The 26,131-nt window shown below is 35.2% G+C and overlaps 1 protein-coding gene across 2 annotated transcripts in view; it reads left to right on the top strand.

The window, feature by feature from the left end:
- GLRA3 (glycine receptor alpha 3) overlaps positions 1 to 26,131 on the top strand; it is a 93,089-nt gene that overhangs the window by 32,120 nt on the left and 34,838 nt on the right. For both annotated transcript variants that reach the window (XM_084516775.1, XM_084516774.1), the window contains exons 4-5: positions 14,010 to 14,233; positions 16,803 to 16,885. In XM_084516775.1, the coding sequence (XP_084372901.1) occupies positions 14,010 to 14,233; positions 16,803 to 16,885 (307 nt within the window). The remainder of the gene's footprint in view (positions 1 to 14,009; positions 14,234 to 16,802; positions 16,886 to 26,131) is intronic.

The following is a 26,131-nucleotide window of genomic DNA, read 5'->3' as shown; positions in this document are numbered from 1 at the left end:
AGCTGTGCTCCATTTCACTTTGCACTGTATAGTCTAATGCAAAGAGATTTCCTAATTGGTAAAAGCAGTGTTAATATATACTGCTGGCAGTTACCAGTGGAAAATAGAAGATATTGTTCAGTCTTATAGGATGAGAATAATTTCAATGGCAATATTTCAATGGCAACATTTTAAGCTACAAATGTTCAGAGACAAAATACTGAATACATGAAGCAATGACTAAAGAACACTTAGTGAGGCTTTGGGACAGATAGTAGCACATAAAAAAAGCCTACTTTGATTCTAGTAAATATGACTGACCAAATTCCTTAAGATTTTCTAAGGTTTAAAGTCAGCAACACATTGATCCTAATGCAGCAGTACAGCAATATTTACTAAGTATGTGTTAACATGCTTAGTACGAGGCATGTTCTAAAATTGAATTGAAAGAGACACACTAAGACACCTAATGGCAAATGACATCAGTGCAGACAATTAGTATGTTAAAAAGCATATGTTTGTTATCTGTTTCTGCCACATTTCTGCTGATGGGTATTCTTGACTCAGCCTGAAAAGACGTGTTATCCTGAATATTGTCAAGAAGCAGGTGACATATCTTTCTGTTCTCCAAGTAATAATGAGATTATTTTACATCTACAAATAAAGCATACCTTCAACTAAAATTAACCTATTTTTAAGCCATTATGATCACTCCCTTCATGAGTCACAGCTCTTGAATTTCTTAAATCTTTCATCAAGTGAGCATTTCTCTTTATATTCTATTGTACCTGTTCTAGGTCATCTTTAAACAGAATACTTGAAACATGTTCACTTGGATACACTGCAAAGCTTAATGATGATGTTTTACCAAATACTTTTTCTAAAATAAATAACTTAGTTTATTATCTCAAATATGTTGAAATATATGCCTTCCTTTGGTGAAAATACATTGAAAGTTTCTGTGTAATGGATATAGTAATGTGTTAATACTGAAGTGATTGGCAGAAGAATCTACTTTGTACAATTTTTATTGCAGATGAGTGAATATGTAATAAAAATTACCTCACACTTTTGAAAAACAAACACAACAACAAAAACAAAAACTTATTTTTCACCATATTTGATGGTTAACTCCCTTCTATCAAGGCAATGATTGTTGACTTGAATCAAGATTGTTCTTGTATGGACTGAAGGTGAGTTACTTAGCATTCTTCCTTTTATCATGAACTTTCTTCTAGAATTCTGAGCCTAGGTCATGGAGTCAGGAGAACCTGACATCTTTCAAGTTCTGCCAGGTCTGCAGCTTTCCAGTTTATTACATGACCAGACTAATGCATGCAAATCCCCTTGCTGAACCTGCATTCCAACCAGATGGCATCATATCTGCTGTCCCTGGATGCAGCAAACATTTTCCATAATCTATGGAAATTCTATAAAATGTAACTATAGTATTGTGTCTGAAAGAGGGGTTGAATTTGCTACTTATCCCACAGGCTTCTTGGCTACAAAACATTTGAAGTTCCAGGAACTAAATTAAACAAAACAAATAAACAAAAACCAACAACAAGAGCAATAAAAAAGGCATATTTTGCAACCCTGGATGTGCTTCCTAACTCGCAGTGTAGGGCAAAAAGTTGGGTTGAGGCTTATCTATTAGATTATGATATCAAGGGTGCATGGTGACTGAAAATGGAAAAACATTATGCAGTGGTACAGGACTAGTTTATTAATAACAAGACCAGTTGGAGCTGTGTGTACAAATATGAGGGTCCAGTATCTGATTTACTTATATAAACTGACATAGATGGTGCAGCAGTAGGATGGGTTGGTAACAGCTACACAAAAAGGGCCAGTACAGATGATACAGCACACACATGTTATCAGGTACCAATAGGTGAAATTCCAAATCTGGAAAAATCTGGTTCCTTACAAATACTGAAAATCATCCTTACCCAAACTTTTGGAAATGAGGAGAAATAGTTGTACTGTGTTTTATTTCCTGACCTCTGGGAAGGTTATGAGAATGATTGTTCTATTCCATACCTTTTCCTAATGTTTTCTTGCTCTGTTATGAAATAACTATACTCCTGTATATACTCCTCTACTCCTGGCATCTGTAATTTTTTTCCTCAGAAAATAACTCCAGCCTTTTCAGCTCCTTTTATGACTGAAAAAATAAAGGAAATGTCAATTTTTTACTTTTTTCTTCCTTTGAAGATTTATAAATGATTCAGTAGAAAAATAATAGACAGAATTTGTGTTGGATCATTCCAGAACTAAATTCCAGGAATCTGAGCAGCAGATGGTCTTTTCTCTGAAGAAAATATCATTGATTGTTTGGTTTGGTATATGTTTGGACTAGCAAAAATGGTTGATTAAATTGATTTCTAAAAAGGGCCAGAAGCTTTGTTTTTGCTGGAATTTATGGTCTTTGCAGAAGTTGGTGGCAGACTTCTTTCCCTAAACCCTCAAGCCAATGGCTTTTAAACTGTTTTCAAAAGAAAATTTTCAGGGAGTTATTAGGGAGAAGAAGTGTTCATTCCTTGGCGAGTAGAGTGCAAACATGTTATTTGAAAAACAGGTTAAGTTACAGAGATGATTTCCACATATTTCACATTTTTTGAAAACCAGTCTATTCAACATGGATGTACAGGAAAACAGAAATGTAAACTATGAAGAGACATGTCAGTAAAAAATAAATATATAATCTTGCCTTTATAGAGATCAACTGTCAGTTAAGTTGTTTGTCACCATACAACAGCAGCAAACCAACCCAAGTCCAAGTGATGGGTTTATTTCAGATAGCATCCTGAGGCCACATTCTGCTGAATGCTCTGGAGATAAATTGCAATTGTATCTAACAGCATAGTTCATTTCTCTTAGAAAATAGTGGAAAACAGCAAGGCCTTGTTTTCACGTCTCAAAACCTGCCCTTTCTCAATAATCTTTCAGTGGTTTATGAGGAAGTGAAATTTCTTTAAGAAACAAAGTAATTTCATGAACTTAGCATCTCTATAGTGACTGTGAATTTACAGTTTAGAATAAATGATACTGTAAAGTAGATTGAAAATGCCATGTACATTTTTGATGGCTTTAGATGAACGTACTACCATAGAGGACCCAATTCAGTTGCTAATGTGCATCTTCAGTACTAATGGAAATTTACAAATGATGCAAGAACTGAAAACAATTATATTCTGTGCATGAATAAGCCATAGCTGTGAAAATATCATAAAAAAGTATCTGCAATGAAGCATAAGTTCAAACAAGTATTTGGACTGACAGCAGTCATGTAATGGGCACAAGGAGAATAAAGGAATGGTACTTCAGTGAAAACAGATACCTTAGAAACAGAATTTAGAAGCATAATATACCAGAAGGTTTCCACAATTAAATATTAAGATTGCCATTTTAGTTGTTTTGATTTGATTAAGCTGTATTCATTTTTATGGTAGTGACCCACATACAATTTGTTTTTACATTATCCTGGAAGAAGATGAATTGGAGTAGGTTTTGTATTTATCCCAAGGATTGGCGGCTGAGACCAGCCAAGTTCCGTAATGTTTTGTGGAACTTGGAATTGAAATTCAATGGGATCTTAATGAAAAATAGAGAATAAATATGAATCAGAAATAAATACTGCTGGTTTCATTTAACTTTCCCTACTGATATAAACAGATCATCTGAATCTTAATACCCATTCATAAGAGTGAATTATAACCAATTTCAGACCTGTGTGGTATGGTCAAGGATTCCAGACAGAACTGTATTAATGTCAACAAAGAGGTAATATTTCATGTTTCCCAACATGCAAGAACTGTGTTTCTACAGACTCTGATATATGTAGAAGACAGGCACTCTGAGCACATGTATTGAAGCTGCAGGTGGAGACTTACAAAAGGTTTTCTCATTTCAAAGCAGACTGCTCTTTGCTGATCCTATTTTTATGGTGCCTGAATTTGTAGTTCCACACACATAAGTGAAATTACTTTAAGAAAACTGCATCATAAAGATTTTTTAAAAAGTAAGCACTGACAAGCAGGTTTTTTTTCATTCAGTTTGACATAAGACTAAAACATGATACTTGAACATTGGCATTCTTTGCCGATACATAAATCAAAAAACAAATGTTTACATTAATTAACAACAGCACCAACAGAATGTTGAACACTGAATAAAATCCCCAAGATTCTTCATGAAAAACAACTAGTATTTTATAGTCCTAGTTGTCACACAAAACCTCAAAAATAATCCACTACCTCTAGCTAGTGCTGAAAACCGAGCATTTGTATCCACTCATTTGAGTTCAGCATCCACAAAATTCACATCTCTCATCAGCTACGACCAGATGCACACAATATCTACTGCTTTGACATCTTAGTCCTTGGAGAAATTCAAATTGTGTGTACAACCATCTATACCAACTTCATGCACCAGATCTCTAAATGTGTTAGAATGAGTCAGCCACAGTTTGTTTCACATGTGTAGGGAATTGGCAGCAGTGATAGCCTTACACTTGTACACTGAGCCATGTTTTCTTAAGTCCTTGTTTACAATAAGGAAAACTAGCTTCACCTATTTTTACTTCACTTGCAGAAGAGACTGAACCTAGGCCTGCAGTGGCCTTCGTACTCCAAGCATAGGAAAATCATGTTCCGGGTCTCCAAATCTCTCCTGTAATTGGTCTGTTTTATCTAAAATAAATATTTACCAAGATAGGTATTATAATCGGCTCTTCCAGACATACCACAGAAATACATTGCTCATTCTCTCTGATCCATTTGAACAAATGTTCAATTTTACAGAACACTTTGTATAATGCAGAAAGATCAAATTTTCTGTTTCCCTATAGACACGTACTGCAGTTAGTAGGAACAACGGACTGGAAAGGATCACTTGGATCAGCAGTGCAGGCCCTTGCTGCTGCAGACAATTTAGCTTTATAATCCCATTCATCTGTTCAAATGCTGTCTAAAAGCCAAAAGGCTTTTTCATATGCCAACCGTCATGAAAGGTTCCTCCAGAATCTCTATCTCCTCACGTCAAGGGAGACTTAGCCTTTAGCCTGTTTTTGTTTTTTTTTTAGATCCCATGTTTACCCGAATCCGTATGATCTTGTTCTAGAAATGCTGGAGAAAAGTTCACACCTCCTGTTACCTCTTAACCTATGCTTGCTTCCTCTTAGTCTCTTTTCTCTGATTGCTCTTTTCACTTAAAGGAAAAACTATGACTTTAGCAGCACTACTGCACTGTGAAAGCATTACTCCATCCCCTCCAATATTTTCTTCCTTACTTTTGTATTTCTATAATTGTCATTTCAATCTGTTTGAATAGTAGCTGTTAGGCTAGCTGCTGCAAAAAGTCCATATCCTGCATATAGTAATTACATTATCCAGACAAAGCTGTGAAGACAACTAATCTCAGTCACTGCTGTGGAAAATCTCAGGACCTGTGAAAATAAGATTAAGGCATCCCTACATAGCTCCACTCATGCTGGATGAGGTAAGCTGTTTATAAAGTTTCTTATTTTGTTGCAATAGTACAAGACAATTCATTCCACCAAGGTTATGTTTGTTTAACACTCATGACATTTGTTTGATTTCTAAGGACACATAAAAATGTAAAGACTACTACAAAAAACAAACAAACAAACAAAAAAGGTAGTGAGAGACCAGGCCAAAATAAAACATTTTTCAAGCATCTTGACTATAAATGACTCGATGCCTCACAATGTGTATTTTGGTAATGGAAATCAATCTTATCATGATATATGGGGATTTCGCCTTTACCTCCCATTAACTCTAATAGGAGTTAAGTCCATAAATCCCTTTTACTATCCTAATAAAATACTAATACTATCCTAATAAAAGCTTCTCCCTCATTTTTTGCATGAGCCTGCAATTTACTAACACTTAGTTTACAGAAACAAAAGCTATATTAACTTTAAAATTACTTTAAAATGAACTTAAAGAAAATAAGGGATTTTCAAATTGCCATATTTTCCTAATTTCTATTCTTAAGTAGTATGTGTGTGCTGGAAAAGCTCTCCAGTGTAAACACTTTACATGAAGCATATCTTTGAAATTCTTTTCCATGAATAAGTTTGAATTATTCTGGCATCATTTAAAAATTCAGTTCCATTCTCACATATTCATTTGATTTTGAATACTTGGCACTTCATTCACTCTGGGTGTGAATTTTGAATTACAATAGCCAAAATAATCACTCAGCATGAAAAAGCTGTGCACTCAGATTTTTTTAAATATATCATACCCACCCTGCAAAAACATAGCCTAAATAATATCCCAAAAAGTTCAAACCATTTTATAATACTTTACAATTCAACAGTAAAGTAATACAACATATTCAACAAACTTGTAGGAATGTTTTCTACATAGTCTTTATGACTTTTCTTCTTTTCCAAATAGTGTGCTACCACATGTCGTTGTCATTAACAGTTGGCAGAACAAGAGGTGCTATAAAAATGTGATCCAGACCAATTTTCTCTAAGTGCCAATATGATCACAGCAAGATTTGGGCTGATATGCATATTTTACTGACATGCCCCTCCCTGTGTCGTTATTGGCATTGCAACCATGGTGCTAGATTTTTATTTTTTTTTTAATTCTCCTAAATTCTATTGCCAATTTATGCAATACTAAACTCAGCCTCTCTGAGACAGTTTGGTTTACTTAACAGTGTAAAATAATCCTTATGACTTCAGAATCTGTGTCGCTTATCATGTAGTCCTAGCAGTCCCATTCACCTCATACAGCACAGATATTGGGGGTTATATCTTCTCTTGTTCCCAAAATAGTTTCCATTGTCCCTTCATCTAGTTAACTATTTTACACAGGAAGGGCCACCTTCCATCTGGATTCATAAGATGTGTGTCTCTGGATAGGAATCTAGGGATTCCCAGCTTACTCCATCTCTCCAGACTGCAGCTAATCCTACCTCACAGTCTTTGTTCCTCTGCCTCTACTGCTCCAGCTTGCAGACGATTCACTTTTTTCAACTCCTTCATACAATGCTTTCAACACATGGAAGCCAACAGGATTTAGCTCTCCACAGCTGTAGCCTTCTTCACAGTTTATAAAGTTCCTAACTGGCAAGCACCGACAAAATGTTATCAAACCCTAAGGGCAAATTTAATCCCAATCTTCCCCCCAACAACAAAAAAAAAAAAAAAATAAAAAATAGCTGACTGCCTCCTCAGGGCAATTTCTGTGAGAGACTGTGAGCCGGTGTGAACAGATATTGATCAAATACTTTATCACAATCAAGAAGATATTGAAGGTGAATTAAAAACAAATGTACTGAATACACATCACTTGGAAAAAGTGTGTATTCACCATTATTTCTTTACCTTTTTAAATGACAGAACACTAACGCTCAAAAGCACTTCTAGCAAATCTCAGTTTATTCCCTTGCTTAAGAAAACAGGCATTTACATTGTCTGATCTTCTAGTGAGCAAATTTATTTTTATTAGATTTCCAAAAGTAATCTTATAGAAACATATGAAAGCTAATTTATTGGCATAACAGGCTTAGTTAAAGAAGAAGATTTCTAGAATGCTTTCAATTATAAACATTGCATGCTAAAATATGTGGGATCTCTCACAATCTCCTTTTCAGTTGCTCTATTTCTATTTAGAGATTTAAATTGAATGAGGATTTAGCTACTTGACTTAGTAGGATTGAGGGGATAGAATACCAAAATTTTCAAATTTCTAGGCAGTACAATGTTATGAAGTTCAGCTTCATAAAACTAAACACATAAATTTAGGTTAGCAAAACAGAAGAAAAATGTTTCAGATTTTTGTCGGTGACTGTTCTGGTATGACTGTTTGTATTTGAGGGTATTTGAGATCTATGAAAACATGATTAGGATCGGCTTGTCAATGGTTCTCCTCCACTTCCTTCCCCTTCAATGGGCCTAGTGGAAGCCTGTGAACTTGACATGCCTCATCAGCAATGTGTCTACTCTTTCAATATCATCCTTCTCCCTTGCTACTTATCTAGACCCACACACACTTTTTTTGCAAAGGTAATTTCTTCATTAAAGGAGCAGATTAGTAAATGGATACTGATTGCAGTTCGTGTCTTTTCATGTTCTATTTAGTGGCCTAAGTGCATTTAGTGATTTTTTAAATGGCCTTAATAATCCCTGTAAATCCCTAGGACAGGTGGACATGCCATAGGATTACAGAAGACATGCATTTTTCTGAACCAGCAGATAAAAAGGGAAATATCTTAGGGGTTTTCAAATGCTATTAGATGTCTTTGTGTAGACAAACAGATTGTTCCCTTTCTCTTCAGTACTAGTACAACTAGTTCAACTCCACATTAACATTTATGTGTTGCTACAACATCATTGTAGAACCTCTAAAACAACATGATTTTCCTGACAGAATTCTTGGTGCACATCATGCCTATCAATACATTTAAAGATGACACATATCTAACAAATTTTGTTTAAAGTTAGAGATATGTATCTGTAGTTAAACTTCTGGACTTAAGCTAGTTCAGCTTTACCTTTTATTTTGCCCTATTTACCTTACTCTAGACAATGCCATATTTAGCACCCAACAGTTGGAAGACTGAGGGGAAATTTAGTATGGAATTCCCAAATTACTCTTTGGTCCTTTTTATATCCCTGGGGAGGTTAAAACCAGGATGATTATAAATACATATTTTCAGTGAAGATTTCTACTTTTATTCATTCAGCCATTGAAACCAGTCATATTCTAAGTGTTAATGTATAATATAAATTAATAATAACACAGAATATGTAGCACCAAAAAGTCATCGGCAAATGAATCAGCTCAGTAAAACTCAACTTTTCACATGGAAATAAAATACCTTCTGGTGATGAAGCAAAAGCATCCTCAGGGACACATCATTTGCAGAAGAAAAAAAAATATATATATATTTAATATATATATATTTTAAACCGCGAACATGGCAAAGCTCAACAGAGTTTTAGACCATGATGTTTATTCATGTAATTGGCATGTCCATTTTCATCTAACCCCTTATACAGCTGCTTGAAAATGTAAACATTTTAAAAACCCCTGAGCTGAAGCTTAAAACCCCAGTTACACTGAAAATTTGCAAAATGTGGTTTTAGTGTAATGCATTAGGAGTTGGGAACACACAACTTCCATTAAGAGTTGAAGACACAATAGGAGGTCTGACCAAGATTATTACATAGCAGTTTAGTACTGTATTAGATTTTTTTTTTTTTTTAAAAGTAAACAACCTAGATGTTTTGACTTTTGATATGACAATTATTTATGAGAATATAAACTTAAATCTGTCCGTTGCTACTGATAATAAACCAAAACAAACAAACAAAAAAAAAAAAACAAACAAGCAAACAAAGTTAACTAAAGCTGTCCATTTTGTAATGTTTCCATCCTAAAACCTATGGAAAATAAGTAGATTTTGTGGAACACTGTTGAATTCAATAGATTTTGAATGTTTTATAGTAAATAGAAGGAAGTTAAATGCTAACAATCAAGGATTCCTTACAGAAACTACTTCTTTTTAAGCTGTGGATTGAATGACAAAGATTGAAAGCTCTATTAATAATCATGCTGTAAATGACCCATACTTTCAGTAAGGAAAAGACTGAACTAAAGTACTGACAGAACAGTTCTTATACTCCAAACCAAGAGCCATGATGATGAATGAGATATTCAACCCAGCAGAAAAGCAAGCAAGCTACATTCATCTGTCCCATGCATTAGCTGAACGCATATCACTTCAGAATCTAAGACTGTGAAAGCAGGTGACAAACCTAGAAAGAGCATTTGGTACACTAGTAGTGTACATACTTATTCACTGAAGTCTAAACTTTATTTTTGAAGGGGAATCTGAGAGCTCTGATACTATAGGTAGTAATTTCAAAGTCATAGTTTCATTTAGTTCTTTAGCAAATGAGTTTTAGTTCTATTGACTTAATTAGAGTGCTGCTGGGCCATTATTGGAGGCAAATTTTGCAAATAAATTAGACCAAATTAAAAAAAACTTTAAGAAAATGATTCACAGGACACCCCCACTTAGTTTTGAGTGTAAGAAAAGAAAACCCAGTAAGAGTATAACACTTCTTTTAAAATAAAATTTTTTAAAGAACATCTTAAAATCTGCTTTTATACACCCATGGATGGAGATAGAGATAGATCTTCATCCAAAATCCACCAACAATCTTCTTTGAATAGCTCAAATAATTTCCTAAAGCTTCCTGAAATCAGAGGCAAGTTAGCCCTCACCCAAATCCCCAAACCATCTGGCCTGTCCTACTTAATGGAGGGGGTAAGAGCACCCACCATTTTCAAACAACCATAGGATTAGAGAGTTTTTATCCAAGAACAGATAGGCCTTACTGCTCATCCTCAGCCTGCAAGGACTCAAATTGCCAACAAATTGCTTAACCACCATTGGGGGAGGACTAGACAGAAAAGCTCTGCATCTCTTTGCATAAGGAGTTGCATATTTCTCCTTATATAGCAAAATCAGAAGAGTCACAGGCTTAGAAAGAAAAACTGCAAGAGGAAGACTTCCTTCTAAGGCCCATTGATGAAGATATTTCATTCTGAGGGAGAAATCCTACAGTGCTGGAAATTTCACCAAGCTGCTTCTTATTAAGAAGGTGAGGAAGTACCCCAGTACTCCCAGACTGACTCTGGGTTCTCTGTGGTAAAAGCAGTAACATCATGCTTTGTTTTATCCAATCCCAAATTCAATTCTGGAAAAAGAGCTTCTACCATGGAATTATTCCAGGACCAATCATCAAGAAGATTCAGTGAGTCAGACAAACCCTTTATCATAATCAACAGCATATCTACATTGCTTCTTTTAATGAATGCCCTGCAGCTATTCAGTACAGAAAAGCATGTTATCAGGGATGTTTGGCATTAGTCAGATCTTGTTGCTCTGACACAGATTTGACATGTCAATTAAAGTTAAGTACTCAGCGATCAATTTAAATCACAGTTAATTTCTCTTTAGCTGCTATAGTAAATCTCTGACAGATTAATGGGTTACAGTTAGTGGTGAAGCATGGAGTCTGTTGCATTTTTTTTCACTCACTAATTGAACTGCCATACAGCCATAGATTGTTACTAGCCTTGCTGCAGTTCACACCTGTAATAATGGAAAGACCTAAGAAACATAAGGAAGGTTATTTGCAATAATAAATCATGTCAGTGAAAAGATCAACAAGGTTTATTAGCATGATAAAATAAAGTGTGAGCCATTTCAGTCCATGTATTTATTGTAAAGGATGTTCTTGCCCTTATATTCAAACTGATTTCTCCCTCTAGTATTTACCCTTCAATATATTTATGTATGTCAAGTGATTCCTCTGTTTGTCTTTACATTGCCAGGTTAAAGAAATCAAACTTTCCTGTCTCCTCTCAATGAACTGGCTATCCAGTCCAGTCTTATTTCATTATTCTCTTAACATTCTCTTACTTTCTCTTACTTTTTTTTTTTTTTTTTTTTTTTTTTAACATGACTACAGATGAGGCTGCACCATAAATAATCTTGTTAGTCACAGAATTTCAACTATTAAGCAGGAGAAAAGACAGGGAGATCCTTCAGATTTAATACATGCTATATTTACATTTCTCAGATGTCAGTGAGAGACATCTTCTCCGATTTTGCAGTGAAAGTGGTAACCTACATGCAAAATAACATACTGATTTGATAGGTTTACTTAAATTTAAATGCTTGAGTTTCTGTACTTGAGAAATTTCATCAAAGACATATTGAAATCATTACCTGAATAAGCTTTTGGTTCAGTCTGAAATTTTCAGGTATGCAAAGGAAAATGAGGAAACTCTAACAATTTACCCAAAGTAATTAGGTAACCTAAGGTGCAGCCACAGTGCTTGTGGCTGGTTAACAAATTTAAAATGGAAAGATGCTATTACCACATAGTCCTAATACACCACAGGGCACCCTGTCTAATTCTACTAATCAAAGCAACAATAAAATGCATGACAAATTGCATGCATTTCAGAAACTAATATAGCAACTTTACAAAATCTCACCAGTAAGAATTAAAACAGCTAACGTATCCTGTAATATACTAGCTTGCCATGTACATTAGTAGGAAGGAGAGAGTAAGCTTAAGAGAGAAAACAAGTATAACAAAAAACCTGTATCCATCAGATCCCCATATTGTACCACCTTCGTATCAGTATAACAAAAAGCAAAATTGTCCTTCAAGCCAGGAGACCATACATTACACAAGAAAAGCTCATATTAGAAACTGCAAAATAAAAAAGGTAATATGTTTTCACTCTCCCATGGTGGCGACAAGTTCAGTACTGTACTGAAGAGAGTAGCACTCCTGTTTCAGAAAATAACCAATTTTCTGCTTTGTTTTGCATTTTATATGCAAGTGGTGGAATTAATCTGGCCTCTCTCTCTCTCTCTTTATTTTTATTTTATTTTATTTTTTTTTTTTACCATGATATTACATCAAGAACAGAATCATAGATGGAAAATTTGCTAAGGGCTTGTAATTAGCCTGTTGCAAACACACACACAACCATTTGACCAAACAGTCTCATTCCCTGTGGGGTGATCCACAAATCCAATAAAAAAAAAAAATAGCATGCTATGGTTACAAAATTATGCTTCCTTTAAGTTTTCTTCAAAACATTTTTAGGCAAAGATTCCCCTGGGTCTTATTTTTCATGATATTGATTCTTCTCCCTTGTAACATCTATTTAAATCATTTAACTCATTCCTGCTCCCCCATGCCTTTAGCAGTTCCTTTGCATTCTGCCCTCCTTTGACTGCAAGTGAACAGCTCTGCCTGTTATATTTGTCATAATTTTGGTATTGAAGATGAAATTCAGCACTTAGTGTAACAAGTAAATTCCAAAGCACTCCATCCTGTGCAAAAATCTCTTCCAGCATTATGTAAAATGGAACTGATAGCAACAGACGTAGAAACCTAGAAAGGGAGAAATCTAACCATTGAGGGCTATCACTCTGCTCATGTGTATAACCTACAAATATGTGTCCTTGTTCATGGTTGATTTTCAAACACATACAATACAAGTTAATAAACTTCCCCTCTGCATCTAACAAGGTCTTAGTTTATATTTTATTTTCATCTAATTTCACTAATGCAGTAGTGCAAAGGAGGAAAATCATAGTATGACCATTAAAGCATAGGCTCTATGATCTTATGCACAGCATCTCAATTCTGTCCATTCTTGACGTAAATTAATTTTATGATAATATTCATTTTCTCCAAAACAAATATTTTCATCTTTTGGAATGGTAAATTTTTAATAATGTGTCCAGACAGAAATACTTCATCTCTGACAGAGAGTGTATACAACTCCCTGTGATTTCCAGAAGTTTAAAGCACTCTGCTCATCTTTTCAATAAAACACCCTTAATTAAAATAGGATTGACTGTGGCAATAGAGGTGACTACTCTTCTACCTAAGCTAAGTATCAGAAGCAGTTACAAAATCTGTACCACATTTGAACAGAGGAGGAACAAGTGTGTCCTTCTCATACAGCTGTATGGCAAAAGAAAGAATTTTTCAATAGGGAACTGAAGCACAAAAAGACTAAGTGGTATGTCTAAAATATGTAAGAATTAGAGAGAGAAGAAATAAGTGAACTGAGGTTCCCTTACAGTAGGACAGACTTTCACTGCCTCAGAGAGGGAAGTAGAGCAGAAAAAGGTAACGCCATAAAACTCTGTATGTTTCTCTAATTTCTATCTCAAGACCATGCTACTGTAGGAATAGAGTTATATGGAGCTGTATGTACTGTATGCAGAGGTTGGATTTCCTTATCTTGGGATTTTTTCAATTGCCCTGAAATTATTCTTATACATTGTGTCCTCACTAATACAAATAGGTATCATGCTGACATTCAGCTAAGTAATTCTTTTGTCATACACAGATGGACAGGGGATTACATGGCTAAGAAATGAAATAAAAGCTAAATCCCTATGCTTGATAAAGCTTTGCGTGTTTTCTCTTTCAGGATTACCGAGTGAACATCTTTCTCCGCCAGAACTGGAATGATCCACGACTTGCATACAGTGAATATCCAGATGACTCTTTAGACTTAGATCCATCCATGTTGGATTCAATTTGGAAACCTGATTTGTTCTTTGCTAATGAAAAAGGTGCCAACTTTCATGAAGTTACAACAGATAATAAGTTGCTGAGAATTTTCAAAAATGGAAATGTACTTTATTCTATCAGGTGAGTCTCTATGAGTCTCTAATCAAGTGTTTTGTGTTTTTGTTTTGTTTTGTTTTGTTTTGTTTTGTTTTGTTTTGTTTTTTCAGGTAGAAGCTCAGAAGTGTATCTTAGAATTGTTAACAGATATTTTCAGTTTCTAGGCACACAGAATTATTACTAAAGTAAATGTGAATTTTGAATACTGAATTTCATCATCATTACTAATTATTTTAAATGCCAAGGTGATCCCTCATTAGGTATGTACATAGTAAAATAAGAATAAAATAAGAAAAAATATCATATAAATAAGAAAATTATCGATAAATAAGAAAATTATAATTCCCATTTTAAAATACACAGATACAGAACTTGGACACTTGCACAGAGCAAATATACCTAGAGTATAATAATTGACCTGGCCTGTGGTTCATATGCTGTACCTTTGAATGTCATAAGAATACAATTCATTTTTCACCTTTTTGGATATTGCAATTGCACACTAACATGGAAACATGACCTGTTTGAGGAAGTATGAGATTTAAATAATAGACCACTTGCTTCTGGAGATAGAGAGGAAAGTGAAAAGTTTTAAGAAGCTGTAAGCAGCAATCACATCTAAGTATTGACACAAAAAAAAAACAGTTGTTCTAATCCTTTTCTTCCCACTTTCTTTTTATTAATATAGATATCAGTAGGCTGTAACAGTTTTAACATCATTCTTACAAATAACTTCAAAAATATAATCTAATGAGAGATGCATTCAATATAGGTATACTAATGCCTATAGTCATGATACAGATTTTGCATTAATACAGTGACCAACTTGAACAAAACATTACAATTTTTGAAATAAATATCTCTCTCTTCCACTTAGCATTTTGTTATGATTTATGATACTGCAGCAATGAGTAACTGAACTTTTTTGAAGAGACATCAAGAGTCTGCAAAACAATTTGTACAACAGGACAAAAAAATGTTTGTGACTTGCATAAATTTATCAGTGGCAAGGCTTTTCCTCTTTGTCCTACTCCTTACAGACACAAGCACTCAACTGAAGCAAGTTTGGATAGCAACTTCAATAGAATTCTGATCAAGTTCACAGTCTCATGAAATGGGAACAAAACCATTATAATATTACAATTATAAAAGCAATCATTGACTGTGAGGCTAGCAGATGCCAGATTCTTGTGGAGACAGAATGTTTATATTGCTATGATTTAATTAAGAACTATTGCAGTTCCTGAAGCAGGTGTTATACAAAATTATTCCAGAATTATACAATCCACATCTAGTTGAGTTGTTATACGAATTTGAGCAAATTAAGCTTTTGATTAGGGGAGACATGATAATTCTTAAAGAGCTGATATTGAAAGAAAAGAAAACTAAAGATTCCTATTTATTTATTTATTTATTTATTTATTTATTTATTTTCTTGTACAGAGCCGAGGTTCCTCTTCTCTGAAATGGCTTGCTGTGTCAGTAGCTTACCTGTCTGATTTTATATTTGTAACTTTTTTTAACAGCATGAAAATAAGGTCAGGGTTTGAGTTCCCTCCTCTGACTCTCCCCCTCTAGCTCTGTCACTGGCAGGATGAACAAAAGTTATAGCAATAAAGAAACAGAAAAAGCTTCAGAGAAGGAAAAAATCGCAGTGAGAGAGAAATGTACAGCTATACTTGCCACCTAATGCCCACTTCCATCTAGATCTCAATGCCAAAATCAGGCCATTCAGGTTTAAGAGAAAAGAATTAGAACATTGCCATCAAGTCCCCCAGGGAGTATACTGATAAATGAATGTGGGGCAAAATTTTCCTGCAAGCCATTCTCTGGCTAGAAGAAAGGTACAGTCATGACCCTGAATGGCTACTTAGATGTGCCCAGTGAGGCACATGACTTTACCTCACATGTTCTTCTTTCACATTCCTCTGAGAATTACCACTCTAAAAATAATTTATTTTGTTGATATAATATGTAAAAATACATATTTTTTTCGATAGGTTGTAAAGTATTTCACAGAAAATGTCATGGCTAACATGAAACAGCTATGTTTCAAAATTAAAGGCATATTTCGGTCTACCACCAGTATCATAAAATGTTATCTTAAGCCTTTGTGTTGACAATTTAAGCACCTTATTTTGGGACAATAACATATAAATTATTTACTAGCATGATTTGTAGCTGACATCTGTTATAAAATTCTTGTAAATCTGGGTAAATTTTATGCAAAGGATTTGAAATACTGTAACAATACAATAATTCTATGGTAGCATCAAAAAAGCATGCTGCATGTTGCATTCCTCTAGACCTAAGTTAGGCAACCCTACTAGATAGCGCTTTTCTGAAGGCCTGTAACAAGTTCTGTCTTTCTGTTTTCTTCTGCTTTGTTGTCATGCTAGATTGAGAGAGTAAAATTTGTTCAGCTAATATAAATACCTTTTGAGAGCTTTCTAATGAAAAACTGTTTTCTTCTATTTCTAATGACTTCCCATGTTTTGCTGCACTGATGCAGTCTTCCTGTGCAATTCTATGGCATCTTTGTGGTATATTTTTAATATATTTTTGGTTGTTTTCTTTTTCCTTTTTTTTTCAGATTGACTTTAATACTGTCCTGTCCAATGGATCTCAAAAATTTTCCAATGGATGTGCAAACATGTATAATGCAGCTGGAAAGCTGTAAGTTTGAGTAATGTACTGTCCTATAAATACTTTTCTAGAGCTTACTACAACTATGCAGGGGGTAGAAAGACTCCTTGTAGTGGTGAAAGGAGAACAACCTTTCAAAACTGAATCACCTGTTTTAATCTGTGATATATGGATAACTTCCAAGAAAAGAGATCCTTTCATCCTTACTTCTATTAACAATTGTAAGTTTCACGTAAATTTAATGGTACTAATAAAGTACGCAGTGCCAGAATTTACATTTATGCAACATTTATACATATTGTGATTCACCATGAAGTCTCCCTTGTGTTCACACACACACACAGACAGTAATATGGGAAAGCATAAAGAAAACATGAGAGTAATTTAAGGAAGTGTTTCATGTGATTTACGTGAATATCCTGAAATTCATAATAACTTGGTGTAGTTAAAAAGTGTAAACAATAATTTACATTGAGTCCCTGCTCTTTAGATTCCTACCCCACTTCTTCAACATGTCTACATACTATAGCTAGGTAATTTTTACCTGATCAACCTAGAAGGGATTAGGGAATTTACTGCAAGGGAGAACTATAGAACACCATATGTACACTTTCTACAGTTTTATATAAATATACATGCAATGGGTATATATATATGCATATATATATACCCTTATATATATGGGTATACACCTTCATAGGGTATGCCACTTACACAGCCTTCAACCCCTCAATTGGAGCAGCAACTTAGATCAGTGGAAGATCTTGGGAAGGGCTGCAGTGCCCTTGGGATAAGAGGAAGAATAAGTCCATACTTATTCTTATTCCACCTAGGGATCAAAAATGAGCATGGTATCACCACCAGCCATAGAACTGGAAAAAATCCTAGAAGCTTCAGAAGACTTCTGGGACTTAAAGTGGTATATAGTAGCACAGTTAGGTTAACAGTGAAAATACCAAACAAAACACAGAAGTCTTAGTGGTCTTCTAGCACATGGAAGGACTGAACCAGGTGGTACACTAGAATTTCAAGGAAAAAAAAAAAAAAAGAAATATATATAACTCCATGTGTTTTAAACAATCTCTTCATAAAGCCCTGTTTTGCGTTATATACAAATATCCTGAGGAGACCAAAGGGAAGGTAAAACAAACAGATTAGAGAAGACCGGTTTTGCAGAATTATCTTACAATTAATAATGACACTTTTTATGTGAAACAAAATTAGTATTTGATAATTCAATCCCTCATATATTTTACTTATAACTTACTTATTTCCCTTAGAAAAGAAAACAGGATGAAAAGTGTACAGCAGCTATGCCATTTCAAGTCACACATGCACAGAAAAAAGACAAAGTCAAATGTTCTGGCTGATGCTAGGATCTGAGCTAAAAGGAGGTATAAGGAGGAAGGTACAGATATGCATTAACTTTTTATTTTCCTTGTGATATGAAATGCTTTTCCCCTAAAATGACAGGAGTTTTGAAGAGGTTCCTAGCAGAATGATCCTCCCAATGGTGTAAAGAACAAAAAATAACATAACATAACATAACATAACATAACATAACATAACATAACATAGCATTCTTTGAAATATTCTATCAATCTGGAGTTTGTGAAAATAAATGACAGGAGGAAGAACAGGTAAATATTAAGGACCCATTGTAATGTGAGATCTAGTTTTATAGTTTTAGGGCCAATAAGTAAAGTATTTTGGAAAAGAATTTTCTGCATATGGAGAGAACATACTGGATTATTTGGAATACATTATAACCTTTATTGTTATATAGAGAGAGAACAAAACCACAACATACATAATTTGATTAAAGTATGTCTTGCTTTTTTCTTTTTTTTTTTTTCTTTTTTTTTTTTTGGAACACAGTAGTATCTAAATGAAGTGGGAAGTAATTATTTGTCAGTTTATCAGTCAATATGTCAGAACTGTTTGCTGTATGGGTAATAGTATGCTTTTACAAAAAATTGCAGGGTGGGTATGAGAGTCAGCTCTCTCTTTCATTACAATAGACAGATGGTAATATTACAAAGCAGGCTTTCAATATGAGGACAATGGCTGATCTGACTGCAGAAATTTTCTTGACAACAATTGAGCAATGGTTATTTGCTGCAGATGTCTAGGAACTTTGGGCAATATTATATATTCCGCTTTTAAGCAAAACTCTGCAGTCTATCCAAGCTGCTAATTCTGATACTAATAATGTGACTAAATAAGAGGTTAATATGAGGTGGTTGTATCAGAGTACACAGAAATGACAGGTATGTTCACTCCATATAATTATGCTTTAAACAGAAGGTATCACAGTATTTGAAGAAGAAATATATATATATATTTAAAATGTGTTTAAAAAATTGTTACTTTAACAACTTTATAAAACTCAGCTGTACTCCCTTCTTTCAGTCCATGTGAATACAGGTTGTATAACAACTGAGCATTCTTGATCAAACAGGCATTTGTTTTCCTTTATAGAAATGTTGCAAGAGCTCATAATTCCCACAAACTGTAACACAGGGAAGCAATACTGATTAGTTGAATAACACTGTAGATGTTCTATGGTGTTTTCCAGGAGAACATTTTTTACCAAAGTCTTGTTTTTCATCATCTAGTTCAGTGAGAGTAAATTCCCTGCTGCACATTCAGATAGTGCAGAAAGGCAGTGTATGCAAAAGAAAGTCTGAACAAAACATGGATATATGCTTCATTTTGAGATATTCCAAATCTTCCAGTTTCAGAGAAAGCTCAAATATGATATCAAAAGGAAGTTGTAAGTAATAAAATTTCCTTCATATCACCTTGTCCTGTTACCTGTAACTCTAGACATTGAACAATAGGGACTATGACCAAATTAACTAGCCTGTTGCAGAAAAATTTGCAGTATGTGGGAGCTCTGGCTATACCTATGTGTCTGCTAGCAGAATAACCTGTTAGGATTGCAAGAACAAGACAACAGTTCCCTGAAACTGAGAGAAATAGCTCTGGGACAGATCCAAAGAAAGCAGATACAATGACACATCTTCCAAGCTCCAAGACCTTTAAGAGCAGGAAGTCATCTACCCACAGATGGTTTCCCTGTATAGGAAGTACAGGAAGGGAACCAAATACCTTGGAGGAGTTACAAAAAATATCTTCATGCTGGGCAGGAGAGTAGCTAGGTTAAAAAATACTAAACTTGAATCTGAACTCTGACTAATTTCCAAAACTTATAAAAGGACGAAATGAACACCCACATTCCAGAGCACTTGGCTAAGAACAAGCATCCAATCCTCTTTAAAAGAGTAAGAAGAAGTTGGGAAGATGGGTGCGTATAGCAATTTCTCATGCTTCATATCAAATCTCCTGAGGAAAGAACTGAAATAACACTGATTGTGTAAAGCCATCCAAAAATCTCTCATTCTAGATTTCTAGACTTTTCTCCTTTCTAGATTTCACAGTGGCATACTCTCCTGTGGCTCTCTCCTACATTCTTTGGTGCAGAGTGAGACAACTTAAACAGGAGGATGAAACAAATGCCCTGGCTAATGCCCTGTCCAGGGAAGTAGAAGATGTGGGTTTCAAAACCGAGAACACACTTCTCTTGTCTGGAGTGAATGATCTGATCATCAAGCTGTTTTGCAAAAACTAGAATAGTAGCAGGAGCAAAACAGTCATGCTTCCAGATGTTATAAATGGCTCAGGATTCAAATTAGGATTAAATAAAAAAATAGGATTTATTAAAAGAATATAAAGGAATAGAGGTAAGCAAACAGCGCTGGGTGCACCGGGAGTCTCCGCTCCACCAGGACGCACACCAGTTACATCAAGCAGCTGATTTTTATGTTCCTAGACTAATACATATTCATTACTACTTCTAAAAAAATTGATTATTATAATTAGCTTCCGGGGTCCAATCCCTCCTACTGGAGCATGCGCATCAGTCTCTTCTGGGGGTCTCTAGGGGTCTTTCATGCTGAAGGCTCGTAGTCTTCCTCTAACCTTTGTACTCACTTGGCACCATACCAAGTTTATAGAACATTTTCTGCAGGTCTTGTCTCCCAGCCGTCCTTCAGCTTCTTTTTCCTTCCTCTTAATCTCTCGGTCTCCTAGCCAGATACCAAAGATCCACATAGTATCCCATAACAGTCACTAGTTGTTATCAGTTGTTCTGAAACTCCCAGACATCAAACACAAACAGCTTTCTTATTTGACACTTCACGAGTAATTAAAACATTCTTCCCCAGCCATTCACAGACACATCTATAGCAGTGTTAAATTAATCTCGAAGAAGACAGGAAAAAAGGCTGTAACTGTTAGAAATAGAAGTCCGGAATAACAAAAGCAAACAGGTTCATAAATTTAAGGAGTGTTTTCTGAAGACGTGATAAATTGACTAGAATGAGGGGGAGACTGGGACACACTGCATCTGTGGTTCAAGAATTAAATTGCCAGTGCAGGGCCCAGAGACAGACAGGATTCAAACAGAATTGTTCTTTATGGACACGAATTGTTAAAACATTCCTCACACAGATGTTTCTTTTGAAAGTGAACATTGTTACTGTATTTTCCAATGTGTGCCACACTGGGCAGGATTTATGAATTTATAATGCCTATTACATGTAATTTCAGAGTTTCTTTAAACTGTCTGGTCTTACAAGTCATGCTCCTGCATGTGACATAAAGCAAATTGGAGTGTTTCTAACAAATCACTTACCTTTACTTTGTCATCTTACCACCATTCAAGGTTGCAAAGAAAGGCTGATCACTACTTGTAAATGACAAATTTTTACTTCTGCTATAGGTTTTACTTCTGCTATAAAATAGTAATTTTGTTCAGTACTAGATACTTTCCATCAATACTGATACTGTTGCTCCAGCACAGAAAGCCCTAAGTGGAAAATTCAAGTATAGCTTTTTTCTACAAATGATATTTTTAATTTTAACTAGCTCTCATAATGGTTTTTCCAAGGTCAATATTTGCAGCTGTATTTGCCCCTTCATTTACATCATGAAGTGGATGAACAGTATTTAAGTGGAAATGTCTTCTATTTCAGTAGGATTTATTTTACCAAATGATTTCTGAGAAACTGGAATGATCTGCTTTTGTATCTTTGAAAAGAAGCAAATGAAAATGCAGATATGAAATAATCCCCTCTACATTTCTGTGGTTTATGCTGGGGCAGCCTATAGGCGTGTGAGATAATTTTAGTTTTATTCTGCTTGAATAAGATACAAAGAAATGTCAACTAGATACATATTTATTTCTGTGACCTATCTCCTAGGAAAGAAATGATTTTCTTTCATGTGCTAGAGCTTGTTCTCTCTCCCTTTTTAGGTTTTGTTTTTATCTTATAGCATTCATTTATTCATTTATTCATATATTACAATTATATATTGTAATATATTACAATTATATATTGTATTACAATTACAACTTTATCTGAAATTCAATATTCCTAAATTTTCAAACAATAGTACTATTAAAAGACTAAATCAATCACAAAGGAAGAAAAATACTATGAAAAGCAGCAGCATACGTAAGGGAAAAAGCTCCTGATTACTTCATCATTTTGTTTGGATGCTTTGTCTCTTTAATACATAACAGAATGGTCTTTCCCCCCCCCCAAGCTCCTGGTGTTTTTTTGTTTGTTTGTTTGTTTGATTGTTTTTGTTGCTGTTGTTGTTGTTTGTTTGTTTGTTTGTTTTTTGTTTGTTTGGTTTTTGTTTGTTTGTTTTTGATTTATGGTGGCTTTTTAGTCTTTCTAAGCAATTATCTCCCAGTCTTTTGGATTTTAGAGGAAATTCACTCTGTACTACATAATGCTATTACCTGAACAGTACACTTTCTTTTCTCCCAGTCTCTAAATTGGAGGGACAGAGATTGTTGAAATGAAAAGATCTGTAGTCAGGCAACTGGCAGATCTGCATCATGGGAAATGATGCACATATTGTTCTCTTCCCACAAGAGCACAGAAGATGGGTAACAGACCTGGACTGTATTTCTCATCTGCCAGGGAACCTAGGGTGTGTACCTGAGTTAGAGTAATTATGGACACATTAGGTCAATGCTTGCCTATATCTGAGTGTAGAAACCATATCGCTTCTCTCCTTCCCATTTCAGTAGCAATAAAGCTGTCAACAACTCATCCTTTAGTTTCTACTCTACAGAAGGGTGACTCAAGCACTTGACTTAACTGAAGTAAGACCTCACACACAAATACAAAGGAATGTACTCCTCAGTTCCCAACTGACATAGGATGAAAGGGCAGTAACAACTGTACAACTGATGCTGAACCCAGGGAAATTAATATAAAAGTGACACCTGAAAATCTATAGGCACCAGCATATGTTAGATTTGAGGGAGGTAGGAGGGGTCTGGACCCGAAACGCTGCTCTTCTCCAAAAGGCTAAGGATAAACCCGTCACTCTAAAGGGAGAGATCCATCAGAGTGATTTAGAAACACAGAAACAGAAACACAAGGTTGGAAAGGACCTACAAGATTATCTAGTCCAACCGTCCTCCTATTACCAATACTACCCACTAAGCCACTAAATCCTTGTCCAGGTGCTTCTTGAACACCGTGAGGGATGGTGACTCCACCGCCACCTTGGTCAGGCCGTTCCAGTGCCTGACCACTCTTTGAGATAAAATGTTTTTCCTGATATATAATCTAAATCTCCCCAGGTGCAACTTGTGGCCATTTCCTTGAGTCCTATCTTTAGTTATCCGAGAGAAGAGGCTGAAACCCTCCTCATCACAACCTCCCTTCAGGAAGCTGTAGAATGCAAAGAGGTCTCTCCTGAGCCTCCTCTTCTCCAGACTAAACAGCCCCAGCTCCCTCAGCCGCTCCTCATAAGACGTGTGCTCCAGATCCCTCACTTAGAGGGCAATGCAAGGGGCAGTCCCTTTGGAAAGCAGCTTTATACTGTACTTCTGTACATAGAATAAAATCCTGCTTTCTTGGTGCTTCAGCATAAATTTAGTCAATAAATGTAACACAACTGATTTCTGAAGCTAATATTCTTAGTGGGTAATGTATTTTAGAAGAATTTATTCTAACCCCAAGCTGCAGCCAGACTCATTAGTCCTGTCAAATCCTCCTCATGATATGTTGCTTAGAATTTAGGCCACAATTCTCTGCCATGTTCTTTGCATCCACAGGCAGCCTGTCCTGGAGAGACTCTGCTGGGATGCCTAATAGAAAAGCTTTGAAAGTACTCCAGTCGATGTGATTGCATGTCTTTCCTCAGCTGGATGCCCACATAACTGCTCTGTTTGCTGAATAAATCCAATGTTAGTCTTTGACCTGTACTTACCAAACATTAAAAAATGAGAATGGAATTTAAACAAATCACTCAGATAAGAGAAACATAAAAACGAAACCTTGAGTCAGACCAAACTCTTGTACAAAAATGCTAGATACTAGATACTCAGTTTGGCTGTTTCATACCATTCATGTGTTTGTTTACTGAGCAAGAGGAAAAGAGCTAGGTTTTGATGCAGCTGTAGGTATTTTAAAGAGCAGCAAGAGAAGCAAAGCCTTTCTGGAGTAGAACAGAATGTGTAAGAAAAGCACAAGGTATACTGGTGTTCAGATGGATCAGAGGTTTCCTCAAAAATTATATTCTTCATGGCTTGGAATGGTACTCTAAAGGTGGTTAAAATGAAAGAATTTAGCAAATAAGAATCTGTCAGCAGAATGAAAAAGGAGGTCTCTTGGAATTACCAAGACAGTTCTGGTATAAAGATGTAGAGTACTTGAGTACTCAGAGGACTTACTTGTCTTGAATAACAAGCCTTATTTTTCCATACTGGAACAGTCCTTGAATGGCCTGGAGAATACATGTTAATACTTTCATGACATCTCAATAATTCTTCAAGACAAACTTGTTGGATGTCCACTGTCTTGTTTATGAGACTATAGGCTTTTAATGCCCTGATATTGAATTAGTTAAAATAAAATCTTTGTACTCTCAGCATACATGTATACAGCTGACATAAATAGGTTGATTCTAAAAAGTTCTTTAGAGCTGTATAGTTCTATTGATGAAGGTTGAATTGAACATTAAGGTGGGTTTTGTTCCTATACATTCAATTGGATGGATGCAAAAGTATTTTTAAGATTAATAATAGGGAGGAAGGGAGGAAGGGAGGAAGGGAGGAAGGGAGGGAGGGAGGGAGGACAGATTCAAACTACATTTTCTTCCAAGGAATTCTTTATAGGTGTTGGTAATAACTTGTTAACACTATTTTTGAAAAGATAAGGTTTTCTGGAAAAGATGACCAAGACTAAGAGAACAATTTGTTGTAGGGTGTTTTTGTTGTTGTTGTTGTTGTTGTTTGCTTGTTTGTTTTGTTTTTGTTTTCCCCAGATACTAAAATTGCCATTGATGCATAGAAATATTTCAGTAAGATAATATTTTTTTCCCTTGAAGACTTCCTGAAACATCTAATTGCACATACTAAAAATTTACAAACTAGTTAGACAATTTTTAGTGCTGTCTAAAGCCTAGAGTTATCATATCTGTCTTGTTGATCTTCTGCTGAAGAGTTTTGTATAGATTAGATAGAAAGATAAATTAAATAGACCGTCACTGTAGTTTCATTTCATTTGATGTCCAGGTATTCAAACACCTGCATCAAATGTTCCAGGCACAAGTCCTGACCACAGTCCTCATTTCCTGCATTCTTTTCCATCTCCTCTCTCCACGAGTGTGACCACACAGAATCTTACCTTTGTTTTTCACACTTCACCAGCTTTGTGTCAGAACATTTTCTAAAGAAAATTTCTGCAAGCCAAATCTAACTTTCCAAATTGTTTCAGACCCTCTACAGTGCCAATTAATTCTAAGTTCTACTTAGTTTGCCAGCTCTTCATATTCATCTCAGGAGGAGGTCTCAGTCTGCCAGCACATGCTTTACTAACTAATTACCTTGAATGACTTCAGGCACCTAAAAATGAATTGCCTCTTTAAGAAGAGCTGTTTGCTGAGAGGCTACAGTGCCATGAATATACGCAGTTCTCAAGTTTTCCTGAAAACTTCTCTTTCTAGTAACTTTCTCCTTCTGCAATGATAGGCTTTTCATATTATTACCAATTGCATTACAGATGTTTCATCTGACTATGTCTTCTCAATACAGAGAATGACTGAATATAGTCATAGCCTTTTTTTTACATAATCTGCATCATAATCTTTTAACACAGAAACTAGTAATATATTTCTATGGGATTTTTTTGTTCATTCTTTGATTAACTTGCTTTTACAGGCTTTCTTGACTATTATTCTCCT

The sequence above is a fragment of the Aythya ferina genome (assembly GCF_964211825.1).
Source record: "Aythya ferina genome assembly, chromosome: 4".
NCBI lineage: Eukaryota > Metazoa > Chordata > Aves > Anseriformes > Anatidae > Aythya > Aythya ferina.
Note: the sequence above shows the minus strand (reverse complement) of the source record. Positions and strands in the feature narration are given on the sequence as shown.